The sequence below is a fragment of the Musa acuminata genome, chromosome BXJ2-5 (genome assembly GCF_036884655.1).
Source record: "Musa acuminata AAA Group cultivar baxijiao chromosome BXJ2-5, Cavendish_Baxijiao_AAA, whole genome shotgun sequence".
In the NCBI taxonomy this organism is placed as follows: domain Eukaryota; kingdom Viridiplantae; phylum Streptophyta; class Magnoliopsida; order Zingiberales; family Musaceae; genus Musa; species Musa acuminata.
This window is the reverse complement of record NC_088342.1, coordinates 44,081,126-44,104,323: the sequence shown is the minus strand read 5'-3', so window position 1 is coordinate 44,104,323 and position 23,198 is coordinate 44,081,126. Positions and strand designations below refer to the sequence as shown.

General features: G+C 39.4%; 2 protein-coding genes and 1 long non-coding RNA gene across 5 annotated transcripts; 1 reads left to right on the top strand and 2 right to left on the bottom strand.

Annotated features, from left to right (window-relative positions):
• The first annotated feature begins 7,421 nt into the window (after window positions 1-7,421).
• On the top strand, window positions 7,422-8,963 carry LOC135611864 (extracellular ribonuclease LE-like). The gene is made up of 5 exons (XM_065107511.1): window positions 7,422-7,572; window positions 7,668-7,834; window positions 7,924-8,079; window positions 8,294-8,492; window positions 8,577-8,963. The coding sequence occupies exons 2-5, from the start codon at window positions 7,730-7,732 to the stop codon at window positions 8,798-8,800; spliced, it is 684 nt and encodes a 227-aa protein (XP_064963583.1). The 5' UTR covers window positions 7,422-7,572; window positions 7,668-7,729; the 3' UTR covers window positions 8,801-8,963.
• LOC135611866 (uncharacterized) lies at window positions 8,011-8,672 on the bottom strand. Of its 2 annotated transcripts, none has more exons than XR_010486676.1 (3): window positions 8,533-8,672; window positions 8,227-8,449; window positions 8,011-8,147 (listed from the first exon to the last, which is right to left on the bottom strand). It is a non-coding gene; the product is annotated as an uncharacterized LOC135611866 (long non-coding RNA). The 2 variants fall into 2 exon arrangements; XR_010486675.1 differs by having other exon boundaries at window positions 8,523-8,654.
• Window positions 8,964-14,227: 5,264 nt separating the features above from the next.
• LOC135585030 (malate dehydrogenase, chloroplastic-like) lies at window positions 14,228-22,763 on the bottom strand. Of its 2 annotated transcripts, XR_010487147.1 has the most exons (3): window positions 22,653-22,763; window positions 15,094-16,604; window positions 14,228-14,590 (listed from the first exon to the last, which is right to left on the bottom strand). XR_010487147.1 is itself a non-coding variant. In XM_065109726.1 (2 exons), exon 2 carries the CDS (start codon window positions 16,565-16,567, stop codon window positions 15,329-15,331), a length of 1,239 nt encoding a protein of 412 aa, XP_064965798.1. In that variant the 5' UTR covers window positions 16,568-16,604; window positions 22,653-22,763; the 3' UTR covers window positions 14,862-15,328. The 2 variants fall into 2 exon arrangements, 1 of the variants encoding a protein (XP_064965798.1); XM_065109726.1 differs by lacking the exon at window positions 14,228-14,590 and having other exon boundaries at window positions 14,862-16,604.
• Between the last annotated feature and the right edge of the window lie 435 nt (window positions 22,764-23,198).

Genomic DNA, 23,198 nt, shown 5'->3' with positions numbered 1-23,198 from the left:
AAGTTCTCGTAAGTTAACTCGAAATCTCAGTTGTAAACCTTTACGAATTTCTGTATCCTTTACGAATCCATCGACATATGCCTAAATAATAATTTTTTTTAAAGATTTTTTTCTTTGTATAAAATTTTTTATATACTTGATTTGATCCTAAAATCTAGAAAAACATATCAACCCTATTTTTATTTTTTTTGTGGGGGTCAATCATTTATAGCTTACCTCAACCTTTTGAAGTCTAAAAGGTAGAAGCACTAGCATGAGAAGCCATGCTTCAAAAGCACAGCCTAACAATGATGTGCCACTTTGGGAAGCTGGTTTGGGCAGGCAACTTCTTGGCTTTTCTCTTGTGGATGCATGAGTGCCTACTCCTCTGTCTTCTTTGTCTCTCTTGGAAGAGTAGTTTTTATTGGGCTTTCTTCTTCTTCTTCTTCCTCCAATGGTAACTTGAACCCATTGACCAGCTGATATAGGTACAACAACACACAGTGGGAGGATCAAGAAAAAGGGGAGGAAATAAAGAGCATTAACCATTGTCTCCAAGAATCTTCCACATGTGTAGTTTGGATGACATAAGAATGACTCATGTTCAGCTGCATTTCTTATGATGAAGGGTTTATAATTGGCTTCTTCAATAATTTTTCTTTGAATATAATTTAACAACACAATGTTAAGAGAATATTGATGGGAGAGATCTTGAGATAGGAATAAGAAAATAGTATTATATCGATAAGATTCGAAAGAGTTCTCAGAAACAAAACGTAAGCTTTTGAGCTGAATTAATGTCTTCATGATGCATAAATTTTTTGTTTCTTAAAGAAATTTTAAGATAAATTTAGGTCAAAAGAGTATCTTAAATGTAAAATGTTGTCTCTCAATATAATTTAGTTTGTAATCAAGCATGTTAAAAATATTAAATTGGATTATATCTAATAAATAAATTTAAGATTTTATCTTATATAAGCTTGGCTAAGATATATCATAATTAATATTTTAAGTGCTTCATCGACTCATCGAGTGTCTATAAAAATAAATTAGATCATAAGCTTTTGGATTTAATGATATTGACATTATTACATGGTGAAAGAAAGACCCAAAACTAATGTAACAAAACATAAAATTAATGAATCTCTTTTCAACTATCACATGCATTAGCATTACAAATTATATTTCACTTTGATTTGTTGCATTACAATTTTTTTTAATCTCAAGACAACACGAAGGCCATCACTCAATGGTAAAAGATTTCCTCCCAAATTTTCATTAGTGTTGTCAAGAGCAAGGATTTATAAAAGATAGATTGGATTTATAAAAGTTAGACTAACTAAACTTAGTTGAGGGATTAACCTTTGTCATCACTTTTTGTGGATTCTCTTTAGGGTCTATGTGGGTGCTTCACTTTCGTAGGCATCACTTTATGTTTTACCCAGCTTGTTGTTAAGAATGAGTTTCTAATGGATCCATTGGTTACTTTGTGGAAACTTTTATCTAATATATTATAAATTTTAAATAAAGAAAAAGATTAATGTTTATTATAGGATATCATGATACGAAAGAGACATTGTTAAAAAATATAGGGCGACATCACATGTGAAGCAGAAGATCAGAAACAACATTCTCAGATTTTCACAGAAAAATAGTCGCTCGTCATTGTGCGAAGATTGATGCGTAAAATCCCGCCAAATCAAAAATCGCGTGTATAAGAAAGATGTGTTACATTGGGATATCGTATATTCCTAAAAACTTACATATCTATATAAGAGAATGAAGGAGGTCAATTATCATCCTCTTTAGTAGTGATCCACATAGTAAGGACTGTGAAGATGCTCCACAAATCGTTGCTCAAATCTCTTCGTTGTACATACCACACAATTAAGAAGGAGTCAGTCATTCTTGTTATCCACATGCCCTAAACAGGAGTTTGCTGGTTGAGAAGGAGAGAGAGAGAGAGAGAGAGAGAGAGAGAGAAGAATATAAGGCAACCAAAAAGGGTTTGACTTATGACCTTTTGGTTCCCTCTTATTTATAGACACACATTGTCAACTTAACCCTAATATATCTTACCATATTGGGTCTTGAATTTCTATCCAACTACTTAAGTTTCTAATATTAGTGAATCTCTATCTAATAATCTCTCATTGGTTTTTATTGGATCTGATCCAATATTTTATAAGCTTATTGGATATCAAATAAGATAGGGGCTCCAACGGATATCTCATATCTGAACCTCTACTCATTGCAATACCTATCATATGTGTGTGGCCCTCTAGGCCCAATATCGAGTTAGCCGTAAGTCATACCTGTCAGAACTCCTTTTGGCTTAGTAAATTATTATCTTCATAATAATTTACTCGACTCATTGATTACGGATGTACTAGGTAACTACGCCATAATCCCTAAATGATACAAGAGAATCCAATCTATTGGATGATATAGGTTTTGCCTAAGCAAAAACACATGAGATATTCCCTCATGACATCGAGAGAGGATTATCCTCTATGAACACTTAATAGCGCTCGTAAATTTGGCTGCTACTTCCGATAACTGGCTGTGCTAGATCTGGAACTTCTAGGTCTATCAGTCTGATATCAAAGAGTAGAGTATTCATACAGAACATCCTTTGTGTCTTTAAGTTTAAAGACTAGATACACTACTAGGATGACGAAATCGTTGTTTGACAATGATGTATCATCAATTATCCAATATTTCGTGAGCGAATCAATCAATGAACTCATTCTCCAATGAGAACCTGTGCGGTATCTCTAGTGTCCTCACATGAGTAGCTATGAGACTAGTCATCTCCATCATATAGATAGGCATACAGTACACCAGTCTATCCGGTCATCTTGATTTCTCTCTCGAGTGACCTATGTCTGAGATTATCTAAGATTTATGTTTAAAGGCGAATCGATCTCATTATCATAATATCATGATATGATTCTCATTGCACAAATTCATGGACATCACAATACATGTAATAAACAATATAAAGTAAGAAAAAAATATAATAAATAAAAAGAGTGTATATTATATTACGCATGTCATCACTCACGTAATTGGCTTGCGGGGCACCTATGACATATCATTCGTTCAAAAATATAAACTAAATGATAGCTTTGGAGGTTTATTTTAGAGAGAAGAAATATCGTTGTTCATATAGTATTATTGTTTGTAAATACTTGCACCTAAATCCATATAGTGTGGATTAATTTCTTGGAACAAAAGTAACATAGCATTGTTGTATCTTATTAAGGATACGTTGGTTGATTCCTTCATTTATTCATATTTTCTTGCTTTGAAAACAATTCATTATTTGTTTTAGCCAACTAAATGAGAAATTATGTGTGACATTATATGTACTAATTAGAACAATCAAATGCATATGAGTCAACCTTCAAGGAAGGAACAATGCATGTAACTTGGACCATTTCCCACCTTTTGTAAAGCCACATCATTGAAGCATCTTTCCCATGAGAACACAATTGGGTGCACCATCACCACTATCATAAATATGTGACAACTATTTCATGTTCCATAGTAATGTTTTCTGTGGAGGAAAGCTGAAGGTGGTGACTGCTTTCCATCGATGTTATATCTAAAAATGACAATTCTCTTCGGTTGTCCTTATCAAAATGGGTGCATAGTTAGGTTTCTTCTTCCTTCTTAATTATTTTTCCTGAGAAGACAGTGATGATTGAGAGTTAATGTTAAGATTCATGCCTTCTTTCACAGTTTTAGTAGAACCATTAGTAAAAATCCCAACCTGTATTGATTCAAATGTATCAAGTTTTATTTTTCCATACAACTCACCATCACAAGCATAATTTATAGACTTCATTGTTAGTCCAACCGATTAGGATCGTAAATTCAAGTTTGTGATTAAATCATAGATCAAAACCTCCCTTATCATAAGTCCAAGAACATCACTTTCAAGTGGGGTCTGAGTAGTAATGGTGTTGATGTTGCGTTTTCGGATACAACCCAAATGCCATTAAACATTATTCTTCGAGCGACTTATAATACTTTGATTTAGTCCTTCATAAAAATGAATAAGAATTTATATTAACTTGTAAGGATTTAATGAGTGTATTACTATTAAATTTGGATATTTCGTCATCAGGTCAGACCATAATCAATAAGATCGAGCTCATATCGTAGAGTCACCATTGGATTAGCTCTCATTATGTATTAGGCTAAGGTATACTATTTCTTGAGGAGATTTGATTCAACAAGGCTAATGAATCAGATATGCCAATACTATTGTGACAGATGTATCCATGTAGATCAATCAAAACAGTAAGAGATGTTACATGCAGATTGGTTTCTGCCACAGCATCTGTGGCAATGGTGTTGTGGACCCTTTTGCAGCATCTGCCAATCTGAAATGGAGGAGAAGAAGAAGCATGACCACTGAGTTGGTCACTGGCAAGAGCTTCTCTTCTCATGGAGCAGCTTCTGTGACGGGTTCCATCCTTGGTGATGATTCAAGGACAGGTCTTTTCCATGAAAGAATCTGATGGTGGTGGTCATGGCTCCTATTCTTAGGGCAATGTGTTTGTCTCCATTAGGATGAACTGTTGCAGCCTTGGAACATTCTTGTGCCTTTTCCGTGTGATATTGGATTCGTTCTTGCTTTTGAGTTCACCTTGGATGTGTCTTGGTGCCAAATTCTCCTCCCACTCCTACCATAGATCACCACTTTGTTCTCCCCTTGACCATACCTTTATCTAAAGATGGGATGCTATCATAAGAATATTTTCCTTCCCCAGTGACATCGGCAATATTTGTCGTTCTATCGAGATTTGATAGGTGAATGTCTAATCGGATTTATCACATCATCGTAAATCATAATATAAAATATTCTCTAAATAAAAATGATTGAAAAAGTATTTTCTTAATCATCGTAAATAAGTCTCTCTTTAACTTTCATGTATGTTCTTTTTTACGTCGAGCATCAACTGAGTGTCGAATGAACCTCATCAAGTACTTCCTCGTCTTCTCTTATTGAACTTATTGGATTCAGAGCTCTTCCCTTCCATTGGCCATCATGTTATTATGTAATCTTCGGAATATAATAAAATTAAAAACTAAGGCTAAGTCAGATCGTCTCTATAATTCAGACTAACGACGAACCCTTAGACTAACACTTAGCAAAGTCCGACACTCTCCATGGTGATATCCAACTCCTTGAATCATGAGTCACAAGATTTAAAGTACAAATAAAAACAATGGTGCGAAAGGATCAAAGCACAAGCTAAGATACATGGCAATGCAGTCAAGATTCTCTATCAATTAAACTAACATTCTATGGACAGAGATTTGGACACAATGGGTAGACCAAATGGCACACGATTTTGTCACAATACACATTCCTTTTGGGACCATGTCATTCTTCTTTGTGCTTGCGAATGAAGTGGAGGATTAGGGCAAGCAAAAGTTGCTTTCTTGGAATCTTATCTTAGGTTTGTCCTCCTAATTCTTGGACATGCATATGTCATCATCATTCTTCTTTGTAGTGAATCCTTGCTGTTAAGGAAACGCAAGGCCATACAATGTTGTAGACAAGGAGGATTGCCATCCAATGAGTGTATATGGATATTACAAACCATGATTATTCTATGTTCATAAGCCTTATTAGGATTTGTCCTTATCCTATGAAGATTGACAAGTAGTCTTCCTTGCATTCTTCATTGTTTGCATCCAACAAGTTGATTTGAAGCACTCTAGTTGAAAGACCAAAATATGACTTGAAATCTATCAATTGTTATGTAAGATAAGGAGGCACATAAGGAACAAAGTGTGTGATTCTTGAGAGATACTATAGGGAAGGAAGATTGATATCAATAGGACAATACAAAGAATCAATCAACAGTAATAAATCTAAAATAATAAACATAAAGTTTGTGTCATTATCGGTCACGCTTACGTCCCGTAAAAATTAAAATTTTCATCATGTAAAATAAAAATAACGAAAATGAAAAAGCTTAAGCCAAATCGAGTTCCTGAAATGTGGTGATCAAATACCATTGCATCTAAAAGCTTAAGTCCATACATTAATCTATTTTTATATTCTTAATATGTTTTATATAGTTTAGATATATCGCCACTTGTTTATTAGTATTTATCGAAAACTTGTAGTAAAAAAATACACTCCAGCATTTAAAACTAATACAAAAAATCCACTAATTGTATTTGAAATTGCTTATATTTACTATCATTGTTTATATATATATAAAATAATGGCTCAAGTAATGAAACCATTAATATTTCTGGTGATCTTCACCAACAATACGATCTGTTGGCTTATCAAATTCGATTTAGATGGGAATCAAGATGATTAAATTATCCATAAATTTCATCTGACTATAATACTTATTTGTCAGTAACTCATATTAATGAGTTAAATCATATTAAAAGCTTCTAAATTTGAATTTAAGTAAATCAAAAGGATCTAAGTTTCCAAAACACGCAATCTACAATTATCACTAGTATATCAATAAAAATAATATATATATATATATATATATATCATCGAGCAATAAATGACATGCCAAGACGATCATTAGTTTAAAAAAGACTGTTCATACGAGGAAAGCATTAAAGTGTCAAGAATTAGTGTCAAGAATTGATTTCCAATCTTGAAATGGACAATAAAGTCCTGCCAAACAAAGTGGATTCTTCTTCTTAGAAATGGGCTGTGAACTTACATATACGATATGGCACATCAATTGGAGTAATGATAGCCAGTTCAGCATGACCACAATCAAATCTTGGCATAGGTAGAGGACATTGGGGTATCCTAATGGATCATTTCCTACTTTGAGCTTCTTGAAAGTTTACCCACAGCTTATTCTAAATTTTGTATTTAAAGGAACTGAAATCTGGAAGGAGAAAATGTCATTTGTTTAGTAGAAACATACATACATCCAATCTGATGAGTGAGAAATTAAAAGCTTAGTTATAAAAGATCGAATCGAACGGACCGATCGGACAAGAAAAATCAAAAACTAAAATTTTGATTGATTTGAATTTTAAACATATTTAAATTTTCCTAAATTTTTACTTGTTGTAAAAACTAATTAATTTTTTTCCAAAATGTTTGAGTATTTTTCTACTATAAGGATGAAAAAGAAAAAAAAATATTTATCACTCTATCAGTCCCTCAGTACCATCAACTTTCACTATTATCTTTTTACTAAAACATTATATACTTAAATGCTTGATAACTATTACCAATTGCTATAAATTTCTCTGGTCAAACCAATCATCTTATACTGTTCTTGCCCCAATATTTTGGTACATTATTGTGTTTCCTTAAGTTCACATACACACTGAGAATAGGTCATGAAAAGTTCAAAGCACTTGACCCCACCCAAGTCAATGTCCATTAAATGGTGAGCCAACCTAATCTGCATTCCTGAAGAGGGTGGAGCACATGAGATCTTCCTCCTCCCTTCCTTCATCACTCTTCTTATCACATAGTTTACCTCACTAAGAATAATCTAATTTTGTGACTCCCAACTCCCTTGTTTGCTTCGTCGTGTCATCTCTCGCCTGCGATCTTAGTAGGATTGATTGGTGAGCTTTCCATGTTGCTTCCTATGTGGGGGTGCATGAATGTGGAATATGCTTATTTATGTTCTCTTGTGTGTTTATATGCCACCATGTTGCAGTGGCTTGCCTCACCTCGGACCCTGACACAAGCATCAGGGAGAAGGAAGGATACTTCACAGCCATGACAAGGAGGAATCCTCCGGCGGTCTCTCTTCTTCTCCCTCTCCTGGCAGTTGCAACCACCAGTCTTGCACAAGACTTCGATTTCTTCTACTTCGTTCTGCAGGTTAGGGTGCCGTTTGTTCTTTTCTTCTCGGACTCAGTTCACTGTAACGATGATACGCTGATGATCATCATCCATTGGAACGCACGCAGTGGCCGGGATCGTACTGCGACACCGCGAAGAGCTGCTGCTATCCGACCTCGGGGAAGCCGGCGGCAGATTTCGGCATCCATGGCCTTTGGCCCAACTACAACGATGGTTCCTATCCGTCTAACTGTGATCCCAACAACCCTTACGATGCTTCCAAGGTGCCTAATCCTATCTTATTCTCCTCCTCTCCTCATGATCCTGTGATGATTAGGAGAATTGGGATACTCTGCAGAAATCATGGGCCAGATTTGAGTCTCCGTGCAACACATAAAAAGAAGATTTCCTTCTCCAAACAACATGATTACCATTTTTGTGTTTTTGGTTCGTGCAAGTGTAGCATCCTATGGAGCCGTCTTGTTGCTTTGGTTGCAGGTGAGGGACCTGTTGAGTACCATGCGACAGAAGTGGCCGACCCTAGCGTGCCCAAGCAGCGACGGCACCCAGTTCTGGACCCACGAGTGGGAGAAGCACGGCACCTGCTCCGAGTCCGTCCTCGACCAGCACGGCTACTTCCAAGCAGCTCTCAAGCTGAAGAAACAGGTGGACGTTCTTCAGATCTTACAGGATGCAGGTAAACTCAATAGTCGCAATATGATCACACCATTGATTACCGAAGCCTTGTGGTGGTCGTCTGAGATGGAAGCTGCTGCTGCAGGGATTCAGCCCGATGGTGGCGATTACAGCTTGAAGAGCGTCGTGAGCGCCATCAGCGACGCGATCGGTTACACCCCGTGGATCGAGTGCAACAACGACGAGGGGGGGAACAGCCAGCTGTATCAGGTTTACCTGTGCGTCGACACTTCGGCGGCGAAACTAATCGAGTGCTCGGTGCTTCCACGGAAGAGGTGTGGTTCCGAGATCGAGTTCCCGTCCTTCTGAGATGCCGGCGCTTCCTTCGTCTATTCCGTTCCGTTCCCTGTGAAATAAATTAATCGATGATGTGCTGTCGGACAAACGAATTGGTCAACTTATATAGTCTTTTACCAAGTTGTGTTCCGTTTGCATTATTATTATTATATGTTATTCTAAATATTTATGTTTTCGTTGTGTCTGCTGCTTACGTTTGAGATGTACTGTGGGTTTACTAACGAGAAGTGGAGATAAAAAGTGTACAAGGCTCTCACAGTGATATGATCGCGTAAATTATGGCACGATCACCGCTTTATTAGAATAACAAGAACAGGAAATAAAGTGCATCAGACTTAGACTCATTTATAATGATGATGTAAACTTTTAGATATTATTTTTACACACATTTATAATGATGATGTAATTTGGGATTAAACCCGATGAATTTTTCATAACACATTGATAGTGATGATATACCAAATGATTCATTTCACACCTAAAATATTAACATCTGATGGTGATGATGTGCTATATCTACTTAGCAATTATTCAAAGCACAGTCGATAGATGATGACGCACCAAATTCATTTAACAAAAAATTAATATTTAAGATATTACTCTATAAATTTTATATCTAAAATATTAATTTAATGATAAAAATAATATTCACTTATCAAAAATTGAGAGTCAAAACCTTATCCATCTCTCTTTCTTTCATTTCATTTATGTTTTAGATGACAGACAAGCATAATTCTCAAAATCCCATGGAAAACTCATCCAATCAATCCTAGCGTTACTAGTATATTGGTTGAACCGATGAGTCAACTGATTATATAAATATATATATATATATATAATATAATATAATATAAATAACATATATTTTAATTGTATTGGTAAGAGGGAAGAAGTACTTGAGAAAATATTAACTTAGAGCACTTGAAAAGGACAACACAACTACTCTACCCAACCGTCACAATAAAAAAAGTCAAAAAGGAAAATGTTCTACTGCAAGTTCTATTACTAAAAACTTCCGATCATGATATTGCAAACCATGAACAGCGAAAGGACAACCCCCTAATCACGGGATGGTATGTTAGAACCCTTGCAGATTCTAAACTTGGGATTGATCTCTTTAGAGGATCGGCCTCCTTGGAACTCTATAGGGGTTCCTCCCTCCAAGTTGCTGCTCAAAGGCTGCAAAAAAGATTCATCTATTGCTTATGAAAAGAGAAGGAATACATGGCTATTTATAGGGCTTCTAAACCCTAACTCCTAATAGGACTCCTACTTAAGACTCTTACTTCTAACCAACTCCTAATAGGACTCCTACTCAAGACTCTTATTCCCTTACAACTCCTAATTCTTCTCTAAGAAAAAACCTCCTACATGAATGCCCCTCATAATTAGGACTCTCCTAGCTAGAGTCCTAACAGAATGTCCCTCTCAATTAGGACTCTCCTAGCTAGAGTCCTAACATTTTTACATGAATGTCCCTCTCAATTAGGACTCTCCAAGCTAGAGTCCTAACAGACCCGCCCTCTTCAAATCAGCCTTGTCCTCGAGGCTGATGATTCATGAATTCTGGGAATTTGATCTTCAAGTCATCATAGTTCTCCCAAGTGGCATCTTCTTTTGGTAGGTTCGCCCACTGTATTAGCACTTCATTAGTGGGTCGTCATCGTCGAGTCACGATCCGTCGATCAATAATGGCACTTGGCTGGGTCTGGAGTTCTCTTTGGATAGTCATATTTGGTGGGTGGCTTTGGGCTGTCTCCAAGCACCTGTTTAAAACTTCCGGTTGGCTGTTGGTTTGTGGGTGATATGTCGTACTCCTTTTCAATTTAGTACCTCATTTTTGCTGCTCGGGGGAAGATATCTTCTGCTCCAAGAGATATTTTAGGCTTTTATAGTCAGTCTTGATTTGAAAGTATCGCCTGATCAAGTACAATCTCCACCTCGTTGCTGCGCGCACAATGGCGAGCATCTCCTTATCATATGTTGACATATTTTGATCGGAGGGAGATAATGCCTTGCTAGTGTATGCGAGTGGTCGACCATCTTGCATGAGAATGGCTCCAATTCTGACTCCAGATGTGTCGGCCTCAATAATGAAGGGTCGGTTGAAATCTGGTAGTGTTAGCACCGGCGTCGTCGTCATGGCTGCCTTAAGTTTGTCGAAGGCAGCGGAGGCTCTGTCCAACCATTGGAAGACATCTTTTTCTAGTAAGGAAGTAAGTGGTGCACTGATCTTTCCATAGTTTTTCACGAACTTGCGGTAGTAGCCTGTTAAACCCAGAAAGCCACGTAGCAATTTTATGTTTCTCGAGGTCGGCCAGTTTTGCATTGCTCCAATTTTGAAGGGGTCCACTGCCACACCTTCCTCTGATATGATATGCCCAAGATATTCCACCTTTTGTTGAAGAAAGCAAAGATTCGTGGTTGTTGTGTGTTCAAAAGGTGGTTTTCCGTATGTCTTCTTCGCATGCTCGTATTTGATGATACCCGGATCAAAGGTCCAGCTTTGTAAAGATTTGTGCTCCATTTCATCTAGCAATTCATCTACTATTGGAATAAAGTATTTGTCCTTGATGATTATGCCATTGAGAGCTCGGTAATCAACACATATTCACCTTGTTCCGTCCTTCTTGCGTACAAGTAGCACCGGCGAAGAGTAGAGGTTGCAACTTGGCCGAATAACTCCTGTTTCGAGCATCTCTTTTATAATCCTTTCTATTTCATCCTTCTGGAGATGTGGATACTGATATGGCTGAGCATTTTTTGAAGATTTGCCTGGAAGAATCATTATACAATGATCATGTCGACAGGTAAGAGGCAGGTTGCGCGGTTCGTCAAATATATTTGAAAATTCAGCAAGCAAAGGAAGTAGATTTGAATCTTCAAATTCTGTTGGCTCTCCCTTAGTTTGCTGCTCAAGTTGTACCAAAAAGCCGCTGCATGCTTTATGCAAAACATTCTCCATTTGTTGTGTGCAAATCATTGTTATGTCGCCCCCACGTTTCCCGTGCAATGTCACCTGTTTCTCCTTACTGTAAAATTTCATAATTAGTTTCATAAAATTCCAAGAAATATCACCTAATGACGTCAACCATTTAATTCTGAGCATGGCCTCATGATTGTTAAGAGGGAGAAGGAAGAAATCTACAATTATCTCTTGGTCCTGCAGCAATAGTTTCTCCTGCAAGCGCCTATGATCACAATTCAAAATCTGTCCGTCGGTGACCTTAACATCAAACCTGCAGCGATTCTCGATAGGTAATGATATCCGAACAGCAAGCTTACTATTTAGGAAGTTAGTAGTACTGCCCGTGTCGATGAGAACAGTGATTGGTTGTTGTTTGAGAAGGCCTCCAATTTTCATCGTTTGCGGGTTTGAGTAGCTAGCTAGTATATATACCGTAACTTCGATCGGTTGTGGCTCTTCTTCTGCATCTTCTTCTTCATTTTCAAGGCTCTCTTTTGGATGTTCAATGACCTCTTCTTCTATCGGTTCAATCATAAGAAGTCCCCCTTTACTACAACGATGCTCACGGCTCCACGGCTCGTCACAATGCCAACATAACCCCTTCGCATATCGCTCCCGAAGCTCTTTTCCTGTTAACCTCTTTGGTGCAGGGACTTGGTCGACAGTAGGGGGGCTGAGGGCTTCAATATTACTGGTTGAGGAGTGACCCTAGTCCTCCGAGCTTCATGGTTCAATTGCTCCTCTTGATGTCGTGCGAAAGAGATGGCTGCCATAAGCGTGTACGGTTGTTGCGCTTTAACTTCTCCTCGGATCTCCGGCTTCAAGCCCTCAATGAAGGTCCTCAATAGCTGTTTTTGAGACCAATCATGAGTTTGATTAGATAACCTTTCAAACCTGGTTTGGTACTCCTGAATGGTGGAAGTTTGTCGGATCTTTGCTAGTTGTCCATCAATATTCTCGTAATCGGTTGGTCTGAAGCGGATCAGCAGTCCTTCTTTGAATTGTTGCCATGAAAGGACTCCATAAGTATGTTCAAACCCATCAAACCACTGTATAGCATCCCCTTCAAGATGTATAGCTGCAATTTTCACCATAAATACATCCGCGGTTTTGTGGTACCGAAAATATCGCTCCGCGCGCGAGATCCAACCAATTGGGTCTCCTTCTTCCCATCTAGGGAAGTCCACTCTCATGCATGGATAGTTGGGGTTGGTCATAGAGCCTACCCTCCCTTGGAAGTCATCTCTTCGGGCTTGGTGTGATTGGGCAAAGCTCTCTCCTTGATATGATTTCTTCGGTCTTAGTGGTCGGCCCAATCTGAGTTCGGTAAAGAGCGTCCGAATCTTATCCTCCATTCGCGCCTCCAAGGCTTCGAATTTAGCATTGATTGCCTCCTTAGATGCCATAGTATATGGCCCCAAATCAATGATGTTAAGATCTCTCTTTTGCTGTTGGGTTAAAGGCATGTATAGGTTGAGAGAAGTGATGGTCGAAAGTGTTGGTGGATTGGTGGATGTAGGCTACGGTTTAGGCTTGTTTTGTGGCTGTTTTGGGTGTAGTTTGAGGGTGTGGTTTGGTAGAGTTTTAGGGCTGTGGATGAAAGTTTTGGATCTGTGGTAGATGGTAGCAAAGGTTTGACAGAAATCCGTGGAAGTTGCAGCAAGTATGTGCTGTCTTGTAAGAGTAGAATTGTCGTCGAAGAAACAACGGTTTCTCGACGTAATTTCCACCAAAAACTTGAGAGAATTGAGGAGGGAATTGATAGCAAAATCACAGTTTATATGACAGCAAGAATATCTAATTTAATCAAGAAAATTTCGGCAGTATAACAGCAAAGAAATTGGTGCAAGTTGCAATTGCAGAATTATCATCGAAAAATTTCAGCAGGTTACGATGAAAATTTGCAACAACATAAAATCGTTTTTAGAGATGAATTTCTTAATAGATCAATCTTAGATGGAAGCCAAGATGATATATGAAGTCTATAAGAAATTTCATTCAAAAAAGATTGCAAATAGATGGGTTAAGGCAACGATATGCAGCTGAAATTTTCTGCAGCATAGATTTTCAAGTGCAGCAGATTGGACATAAAAGATCAGTAGTTTATATTGAGAATTTTTCGATGAAACCAAAGAGAAATCTACTGTTAGGAAGTGTCAAAGATGTCATAAAAATTTCGTAGAAATTTGGATAGAAAAAGCACAGTAGCAAGATCAAACAGATGGTGCTATGCGGCTTGAATTCTGCAATTCAAGTGTAGCAGATTGGACATAAAAAATCAGTAGTTTATATTGAGAATTTTTTTATGAAACCAAAGGAAAATCCACTGTTAGGAAGTGTCAAAGATGTCATAAAAATTTCGTAGAAATTTAGATAGAAAAAGCATAGTAGCAAGATCAAACAGATGGTGCTATGCGGTTGGAATTCTGCAATGTATCTTTCGTCGTAGAGATGAAAACTTTGTGACGAAAAGTTTATGCAGCAATATAAGAACGATTTTTTTTTTATTTTCGAATAAGGATAACTAAATTGCAGCAGCAGTAAGGTAGGAAACCAGAACCTGTTGCAATTAACGGGGAGATCAAAGGATGATCCGCGGTGGTGGAGATGATGGCGAAATTCGGTGACAATCTTTTAAGCAATTGTGGGAATTGCTTTGGATGGTTGTAGAGGGTTGATGGATGACTGTGGAAGGGCAGCGAGACGCCAAGAACGCTGCTCTGATACCAGGTGATTGAACCCTTACAGATTCTAAACTTGGGGTTGATCTCTTTAAGGGATCGGCCTCCTTGGAACTCTATAGGGGTTCCTCCCTCCAAGTTGCTGCTCAAAGGCTGCAAAAAAGATTCATCTATTGCTTATGAAAAGAGAAAGAATACATGGCTATTTATAGGGCTTCTAAACCCTAACTCCTAATAGGACTCCTACTTAAGACTCTTACTTCTAACCAACTCCTAATAGGACTCCTACTCAAGACTCCTATTCCCTTACAACTCCTAATTCTTCTCTAAGAAAAAACCTCCTACATGAATGCCCCTCACAATTAGGACTCTCCTAGCTAGAGTCCTAACAGAATGTCCCTCTCAATTAGGACTCTCCTAGCTAGAGTCCTAACATTTTTACATGAATGTCCCTCTCAATTAGGACTCTCCAAGCTAGAGTCCTAACATGGTAATGCCATGTTCTATTGCCGATGACAAGTCAATTTCGAGAAACCTTGTTCTCTTGAATCATACAAGGTTCATGATCTCTATTTGAAAGGTTAAACAACATGGCTAAACAGCCAAAAAAAAAACTAAACAAGAAAACAATATCAGTTGATGGATAAGAAAAATACCCAATGCAGTTGCCGAAAGAACCGTCCTTCCTTGGTCATTGCTCAGTTCTCTCTTCCCTCTAATATCGCTGAAAACAGCTTAACTTCTCTCGAATCTCCTCAAGGGCATAACTTCTCGAGCTTAGAACATGGAAACCTGCTTTAGCATCAAACTGGACTGCCTTGACCATCCCTGTTTTTATTCTGTTCTTGCAAGACTACTGATAAAGAAAAAAAAAAGATACAATATCAAAACTTAAGCAGATTCAGCATTTACTGCCTGCTTGTGAACAAATGCCATGCCCTTCTCAATGCTAGCCTGCAACTCCGGCTTTAATGCTTCCAGTGCATTGGTCTCATACTCTGTCAGACCCTGGAGATCAGAAGATACAATGGCTTCTATACCTTTCTTTCCGATCTTGACTCTTGATGCAAAGAAAGGCAGCTCAGTTAGATCAGACTCTACAAAGGAGCACTCATAAACATCCCCGTCACTGTCAAGAGCATGAAGTGACGCTTCAACAAACCGTGCTGCTGCATAGGCCATGGACAGGGTTGCGGATCCAGCACCGGCTTTTGCCTCGACAACCTCTGTGCCAGCATTCTGTATTCTTAGAGTCAGCTCTTCAACCTCATCATCGGCAAATGTTGTTGATGGTCTTGTCTTCGACAACAATGGTAAAATAGTAATGCCAGCATGACCCCCTATAACTGGTACATCCACATCGACAAGCTTTAGGTTCTTCTTTTGAGCAACAAAAGTGTTAGCTCTAACAACATCAAGGGTGGTCACACCAAAAAGCTTCTTAGGATCATAGACTCCCTTTTGCTTGAGTACCTCTGCAGCTATGGGAACAGTGGAGTTTACTGGGTTGCTGATGATGTGGATGAAGGCATCAGGACAATTGTCTGCAACAGCCTCAATCAGCGTCTTTACAATGCCAGCATTGATGTTGAATAAATCATCCCGTGTCATGCCTGGCTTCCTTGGCACTCCTGCGGGAATGACAACAACATCAACTCCTTTCAGACATTTGGCTAATTCTGATTGTCCAGTGAAATCCAAAACTTGAGCAGGGCTATTGCAATGGCTGAGATCTGCAGCTACTCCTTTAACATTCGCAATATCATAAAGATGCAATGCTGAGACCAGAGGAGACATCTTAATCAGAAGTCCTAGAGGTTGGCCAATCCCACCAGCAGCCCCAAGGACAGCCACCTTAAACGAGGATGCATGGGGGTGGAGTTGATTTAGAAAAACTTGTTTTGGTTTAATCTTTGGAACAAAAGATGCCTGGAGAGAAGCATTGTCCTCCTTGCCCAAAAAGGATGTATCTGCTTCGATGCCAACTGAGGATGCTGCCTTCAGGCCACTGAAAACATTGAAGGACTTTGAGCAAGTAAAACCAAAGCCAGAGGCCTTGGGTCTTGCTCCCAACCTAGGTTGAGCACAAACTGATCCAATAGACACAGTTGTAAGTGCTGTCAATGCCATCGTACACCACAATACAGGGAGCTAAGAGTATAAACCCCTGATTTTTAAACCAAACATCAAGAGTCAGTCAAAAGTAAAGCATTCAAGTTTGTGAGACTTGCATAATTGAGTTGATCTGTTGTTGTTCTTTCGCATATGCCAAGAAGCACAAACCATTTGAATCATGACAAAGGAACCAAAGAACACTAGAATTTACGTATGAAAAGAATCATAAAAGTAATGGAGAAACAGAATAAAAAAGTTAACTGCTACTTGTGAGGCAAAGACCAGGGAACAGACATGTACAAATATGACACAGATAGGTTGACATACAAACTTGAAAAAGTAGGACATGCAGTACATGGATACATTTTATCAGGACGTATTTTGTATAATCTCAACAATCTATGATTGTGATTGCATTAAACTTATGAAAAGTCATAAAAATTAGTCAGAATTAACTAATAATACCACATCACTCTTATGTAATATTACAAAGGAAAGCATGCTGTAAAAAATAATTTACATTTTGAGTCAAATTTTGCTTATAAATTCCCAAATCAATTTTTCTTTGTACTTTACAGCTGATAAGGTTGAAAGGAAACTTTTAAATGCATGGTTTATTTGTAAAATAAACTTTTTTCACATATAAGTTGCTCCTAAACTATGTTTGACGATAAAATCCTCAACCCTTGAAAAGTAAGCAAATATGGATCAGTGCCCTTTTGCACTAATTCCATGAACAGTCCTCAGGCTAGCTAAGGTTTAATGGTAATTTAGCTGAACCTAACCCCAACCCCCTCAAATATTGACCAAAATGTATTCTTAACAATTCAGGGACTTCCAAACTACAAAGGGTATTGGCATAAAAGAAATTAAATGTAAAGACATGTGCATTTTTAACAAGTTGTCACAGAAATGTCTAGAACCTAGAGGATTGACACCATTAGTGGGTTAGTCAGGCTGGCTAGCTAGGGAATGGCATGTCATTTGCCAATACTCTATGGGGCGCTTATCATTTTGCATTGTATGTATGGTGGTTTTCAAACTCAGATTGTGACACCATAGGCAAACCAGACCAACCCTATGTTAAAATTGAATATTAAAAGAAGGTATCTTCTCTAACATTATGTCATCATCAAGAACTTCATGCATTCAAATGCACATTCAGAAGATACAGAAGCAAGTCATTGGATACTTTTACTCAATTTGATAGAAAATACCATCTGGTCCAATATTACTAGTTTCCCAAATTATTGTAAGATCACTTCCAAATTATTGTAAGAAGAAAAAGACAAAGGGAGAACAATACAAAGTGTTCGGGGAAAATCGATGACATCCTAGTCAGCCAGACATAGTTCAAGTTTGCATGTGCAAGAAGGGTGAGATGGTCGCTAAGGTGTCTCTAGAGCTTTCCTGAGGGCTACGATGAATATGCTTATGTGCTCCGGGGATGACATGTACGAAGACTGAGGTCGAGCGGGTTTCTCGACCTGACGCCCAAGTTAACCTAAGGTGGATGGGTAGAAATAGTAAAAAATGTTTGACCTCAATTACTGTGCAAAAGATCTTTTTATACCAAGTAAAAAGAAGGGTAACATCCCGTAGAATATTCCTTAAGAGAACAACCCATAATTGTCTCTTTTGGACTAATGTCCACGTTGGCAAACGAAAGGGGAAAGTCTTGTCTCCTTTATACCAACCGAAGGTGCACTTTGGGTGCACTTTGGGAACTCTCCTAGAGGGGTCAAAGTGCAGTCGGTGGGCGGCTCGACACGGGGACCATGTGGAAGTGGAGGGGGGATCCCAAATGCTGGGTGAACCAGGATGGGCTAGGATCCGCTCGAGGAGGTTAGGAACTACTCGACCCGATCAATGGAGATCGTTGAGGTTGAATCGAGACTAGTCGACCTAGTCACATCAGGCGTTCGTTGAGGAGGTCAAGTCTTGATTAGCTAACCTGGTCACCTTGGACGCTCACCTAGGAGGTCAGGTCGGGATTGACTAACCCAATCACCTCAAGCACTTACAAGGAGGTCAGGGTGGGATTGGTCAACCTGGTCCCCTCAGGCTTTAAGGTGACTGGCGTTCCATCCAACAACAAAGATTGGAATGAGCGCTTTTTCTTCATAAGGAGTTGTAGAACTAGGGTTCGATCTAGGTTGGTCGACACATCTCATAGATAACACCCCCCCTTCCTAACCCCCAAGGTGATAGAGCAAGTGCTTCAGTTGAGGGAGATACTCTCCTCTTCAGAGGCCATTAGGAAGATGGATGAGGATTGGTTGATCAATGTGGGTCTAAGCTCGACTCTTCGGGGTATAACTTGAACTCCTTTTTCCCAATGTCCAGTTTACTCGATCCATGACTTAGCTCTTTGGGCTTCTTGTAGGAATGGACCTTTGAGCGATGAAGAGGTGGGCAGCAGGCTCTACCTCAAGTGCGATGGTTGCTTCCTTAGCCCCCGTCCAACCTCCTCAAGAGCCAACAACTAAGCTTCCAAGGGAGACTCGAGCTGAAAGGTCCCTTGCCATCAGACAACTTAAGAAGAAGGTGGTTATGACTAAGGTCATGCACACTCAAGCCTCGGCTAGGGAGGACCCTGAGGTCAACCAAGCCCTAGAGATAGAGGTGCCCAGAGGGCCTCAAGCCCCCAATGTAGCTTAAGCACCCAAGGCCTCCTTGACGAAGAAGGGAGGTAGGTGGAGATCAGTGTACAAGTTTTGCAAGAGCAAGGCGCTGCCTTCATGGCGCTAAAGATCGTTGAGCTTCTACTAAGGTGGGACAATCCACATGTCGACCAATGTGTGTGGGACAATGACGAGGCCTTGAACCAATATTGCCGAGGCTTGCTATGTTGCCCAATGGCAAAGCAAGTGTACTCATGGCCCTCGAAGGTTATGATCGATGCAGCCTTCAAGAACAAAGTGGTGGTAAGTGCCTCTAAGTTATAGGTTGGGTTTTGTTTCTCGGGGTTGCTCCTTCAAATTCTATCTTATTTGCAACATCACCACTACATCATGGGTTTGATTGATTAAGTGATGTTGGGAGTATCATCTCCCAATAGCCGATAAAGATCGACAACCTCGATGACAAAGTGGAGGAGCTGAAGAGGGAGTGGGGTGACTCGACCCTTGTCGACATTCTTGAGGCTTAGGCCGTCGAGTGTAAGGAAAAGCTAGACGAGGCCTATCAACACCTCTCCAGCAAGTCCAAGTGATTGAGGACCATTCGGGGCCACAATCACCAGATTGATGATGAGCGGCTCGAATAGGTTGGGGAGCTCAACTCCATGAGGACCTGTAATGTCGAGCTCCTCAGCAAGGTCATGGTGCTGAATGAGCAGATCATGTGGTTGATTAAGTAGGTAGTCACACTGAACAACTAGATTGAGTCCCTACAATAGGAGCTTGAGGTAAGAGTGGGGTGACAGTCTATATCCCCATCATCATCTACACTTATTGAGCGAGGTTCAGGAAGACTTTAGCAGGGGGTAGAGCATTTTCGCTCGAATGCTCGTTGAGGGGATCGGCAAGCTAACATTCCTATGACTTGGGCCCTCCTTCTAACACCAAAATGTTAAGAGAAAAATCGATGATGTCCTAGTTAGTCCAACATGGTTCGGGTCCACATGCACACGAAGGGTGAGATAGCCACCGAGGTTTCTCTAGAGCTCTCCCGAGGGATGAGGTGGATTTGCTCACATGCTCCAGGGATGACCTACATAAAGACTGAGGTCGGGTGGGTTTCTCAACTTGGTCCCTCCGACGCTTAAGTTAATCCTAAGGTGAATGGGTGAAGATAGTAAAAAATGTTTGACCTCGATTGCTACACAAAAGATACCTTTTTTGTATCAGGTAAAAAAGAAGAGGAATATCCCATGAAATATTCCTTGAGGGAAAAATCCATAACCACCCCTTGGACTGATGTCCACGTGGGCAGACTAAAGGGGCAGGTCATGTCTCCGTTATATCAATTGGGCTGTCACGTGTATAATCCCATGTCAAGTTATCATCGGTTAGGAAGATTCCCCTATCAAGAAGAAAATGCATACGACATGAATCAATAGAATTTCTTTTAACATATCTACATTTTCAGCTAGATATGTGGAACTATTAGTACCATGAAACACCAGGTCTATCAGAGTTGAGAAAATCCATAGACTAATTTTTGTAAACATTTCTTATCAGTGAAAAACTTTGTGCAAACTCACATGTTTAATTATAATTACAATGATACTACCTTCATTAATATACAGATTATCTTGTAGGTCCACATAACCAAAGCTTTCATTATGTTAAACTTAAGGAACACATGCAACTCTCTAAGAAGGACTTGTTATAATGACCTAATTTGATGCGATAATTGACCCATTAACTTAGTGAGTCTCAATCATTAGTCCAAAATGCCTAAGCTCAAATTATTGACAGTAGTTCCATCTAGCATTATAATCCAATTCAATCCTCCCCCCGCAACGGATGTGGCACTTAACTGAGGTATCACATATGTTGTTGATTCATTAGCTAAAGAATAAAGCTCTAGGTATAATAGTTAAACCCTCTTATCTCAGTATTCTACAAGTTTAGAAGAGAAATTTCAATATTAAAGAAAACATATGGAACAAAGATGATGAGAAACATCTCAGCTTATGAAACAATATAGTTAAAGCGACTCAAATTTTACTTCAAGAAAAATGTGAAATGGCATAAACTAAGGTTTCATAAAAGAACTTAAATAAGCATTAAAAAAACAACAGTCAGAAAAATAAGGAAAAAGACGTGCAGAACTATGCATGAGTTATCGTAAGTGAGATTTACTATGAGGACAAGCTACACTAGGACCAGAGGTTGCTCAAGTTGATTACATGAGATACATTTCAACCATTAATTTGCACAATTACCACCATCTAAGTAGCTGGATGATTGGTACCTGGGATGGATCTGCAGAACCAAATTACTGCCTGAATAGCTTACTTTCATTTCTTTTTCTTCTTGCTTTTTACATAATATGTGAAAAATGGATGCAAGAAAGTGTCTGATTCATTCATTTCTAGTTTTTGTTTTTTTGTGAAGGATTCTGGAAACAAAATTTTGTGTACTTGGAAGAGATCTACAAACTTCTTTCGAATTCTTCAAGTCCACGATGGTTAAATGGCCCTTGTTATACCCAGGCCACTGTTGATCCACCCTAGTTCTTCCAGCCAAAACCCCAATCACATGTGCTCCGTGGTGATGTTCCTGTTTCCTTTTAGCAACACCAAAAGCAGAAGAAAGGCTAAATGGGCCCTCTACTTTCTTGTTTGGTAGCAAATATCTTTTGGTGCCTATAAGGCAAAAACGCAAACAGAAAGTGCCCAAAGGTTCCATCAGGCTCAACCCCTTCTGGCCGCGTGAAACGATTGAAAAGGAAGAAAAGGTTATCGAAATCAGTAGAACATGGTAGAAGAGGCATCAAACAAAGCTTATTTTAAAAAAGAAATGGACCCGTAGATCAAAATTCAAAAAGAATTAATAAAAAAGGAAAAAGACAACCATGAAAAATCTACCTGAGGCCCTACCATCCACCTACCGGGCCGGATTCAAGAAACGCAATGAAATCAACAGGTACAAAAGTACAAACCTCGCTAACAGCCAAAACTTCTGCGAAAAAAGATTCAAAAGGAGAATGAACGATAAATAGAACGAAGAATTAGATGATCTGTGCGGATGACCTTTGTTCTCTCAAAGATCCCATGTCGAGGGAGGACCAAGAATCTAAATTCACTCAAGAAAATTGAAGGAGAAGCTATTAGAACTTACGTCTTCCCATTCAACACTAATTTAGATCTCGGATGAGCCACGTTGAAACTAGAGATCACACCGTTATCTACCAAATCAAAGCAATCGAGGTAACAAAAGGACCTAAATCGTCGTAGTCCAGATCTCAGATCGCACGAACTAAATCGGGAGATCTCGATCACGCTACAAAGGTACATCCGTACCCAATCCGTTTGGCCAAGATCAGATCGACAATAGTAAGAAGCCCAAGGAAACCAAATCGGATCAGACACACCAAATGCGAGACACAAGAGATGTAGAAGAAGAAGATGATGAAGAAGAAATATGACCTTCTCACCGAAGCCAACTTTCCAGTGACCAACGAGCGGCGCCCGACGGAGATCGCGAGGCGAAATGGCTCTCTCTCATATTTATAGTAGGCCTCCTCTCCTCTGAACGAACGAACGAACGGAGAACTCAAAAGTGACGTTGGTCGAGCGAGTCCGTTGCTGATCGCCTGATCAACTCAAGTCAGCTTCGACGATCCCCACCAGTAAAACAATCCGAGCCCCACTACGACGCCCCAATAGAGAACGAGCAGGGCCCCATTTCTGCGCATTTATTGCTGAATCCCGACTGTAACCATACAGGAGATTCTGATCGCCTGGTTCGACGATCCTCACCGGTAAAACAACCGGACCCCACTACGACCACCAGTAGAACGAGCCCTCTTCAGCGCTCTATCAATTGATTGCTGAATCCTGTCAGCAATCATACAGGAAACGCTGATCGCAAATTCGACCCACGCAGGTTCGACCATCCCCACTGGTACGTCATTTGAAACCTTAATATTTGTTTGCGAGAAATAGGGGCTAATTATATATTAGCCCTTATGG

Excerpts from the sequence above, each read along its gene's own strand:
- LOC135611864 (XM_065107511.1), top strand. The coding sequence starts at position 7,730 with ATGACAAGGAGGAATCCTCCGGCGGTCTCTCTTCTTCTCCCTCTCCTG. Across the intron at positions 7,835-7,923 it reads TCTTCTACTTCGTTCTGCAG|TGGCCGGGATCGTACTGCGA; the intron begins GTTAGGGTGCCG and ends GAACGCACGCAG. Across the intron at positions 8,493-8,576 it reads TCAGATCTTACAGGATGCAG|GGATTCAGCCCGATGGTGGC; the intron begins GTAAACTCAATA and ends CTGCTGCTGCAG.
- LOC135585030 (XM_065109726.1), bottom strand. The coding sequence starts at position 16,567 with ATGGCATTGACAGCACTTACAACTGTGTCTATTGGATCAGTTTGTGCT.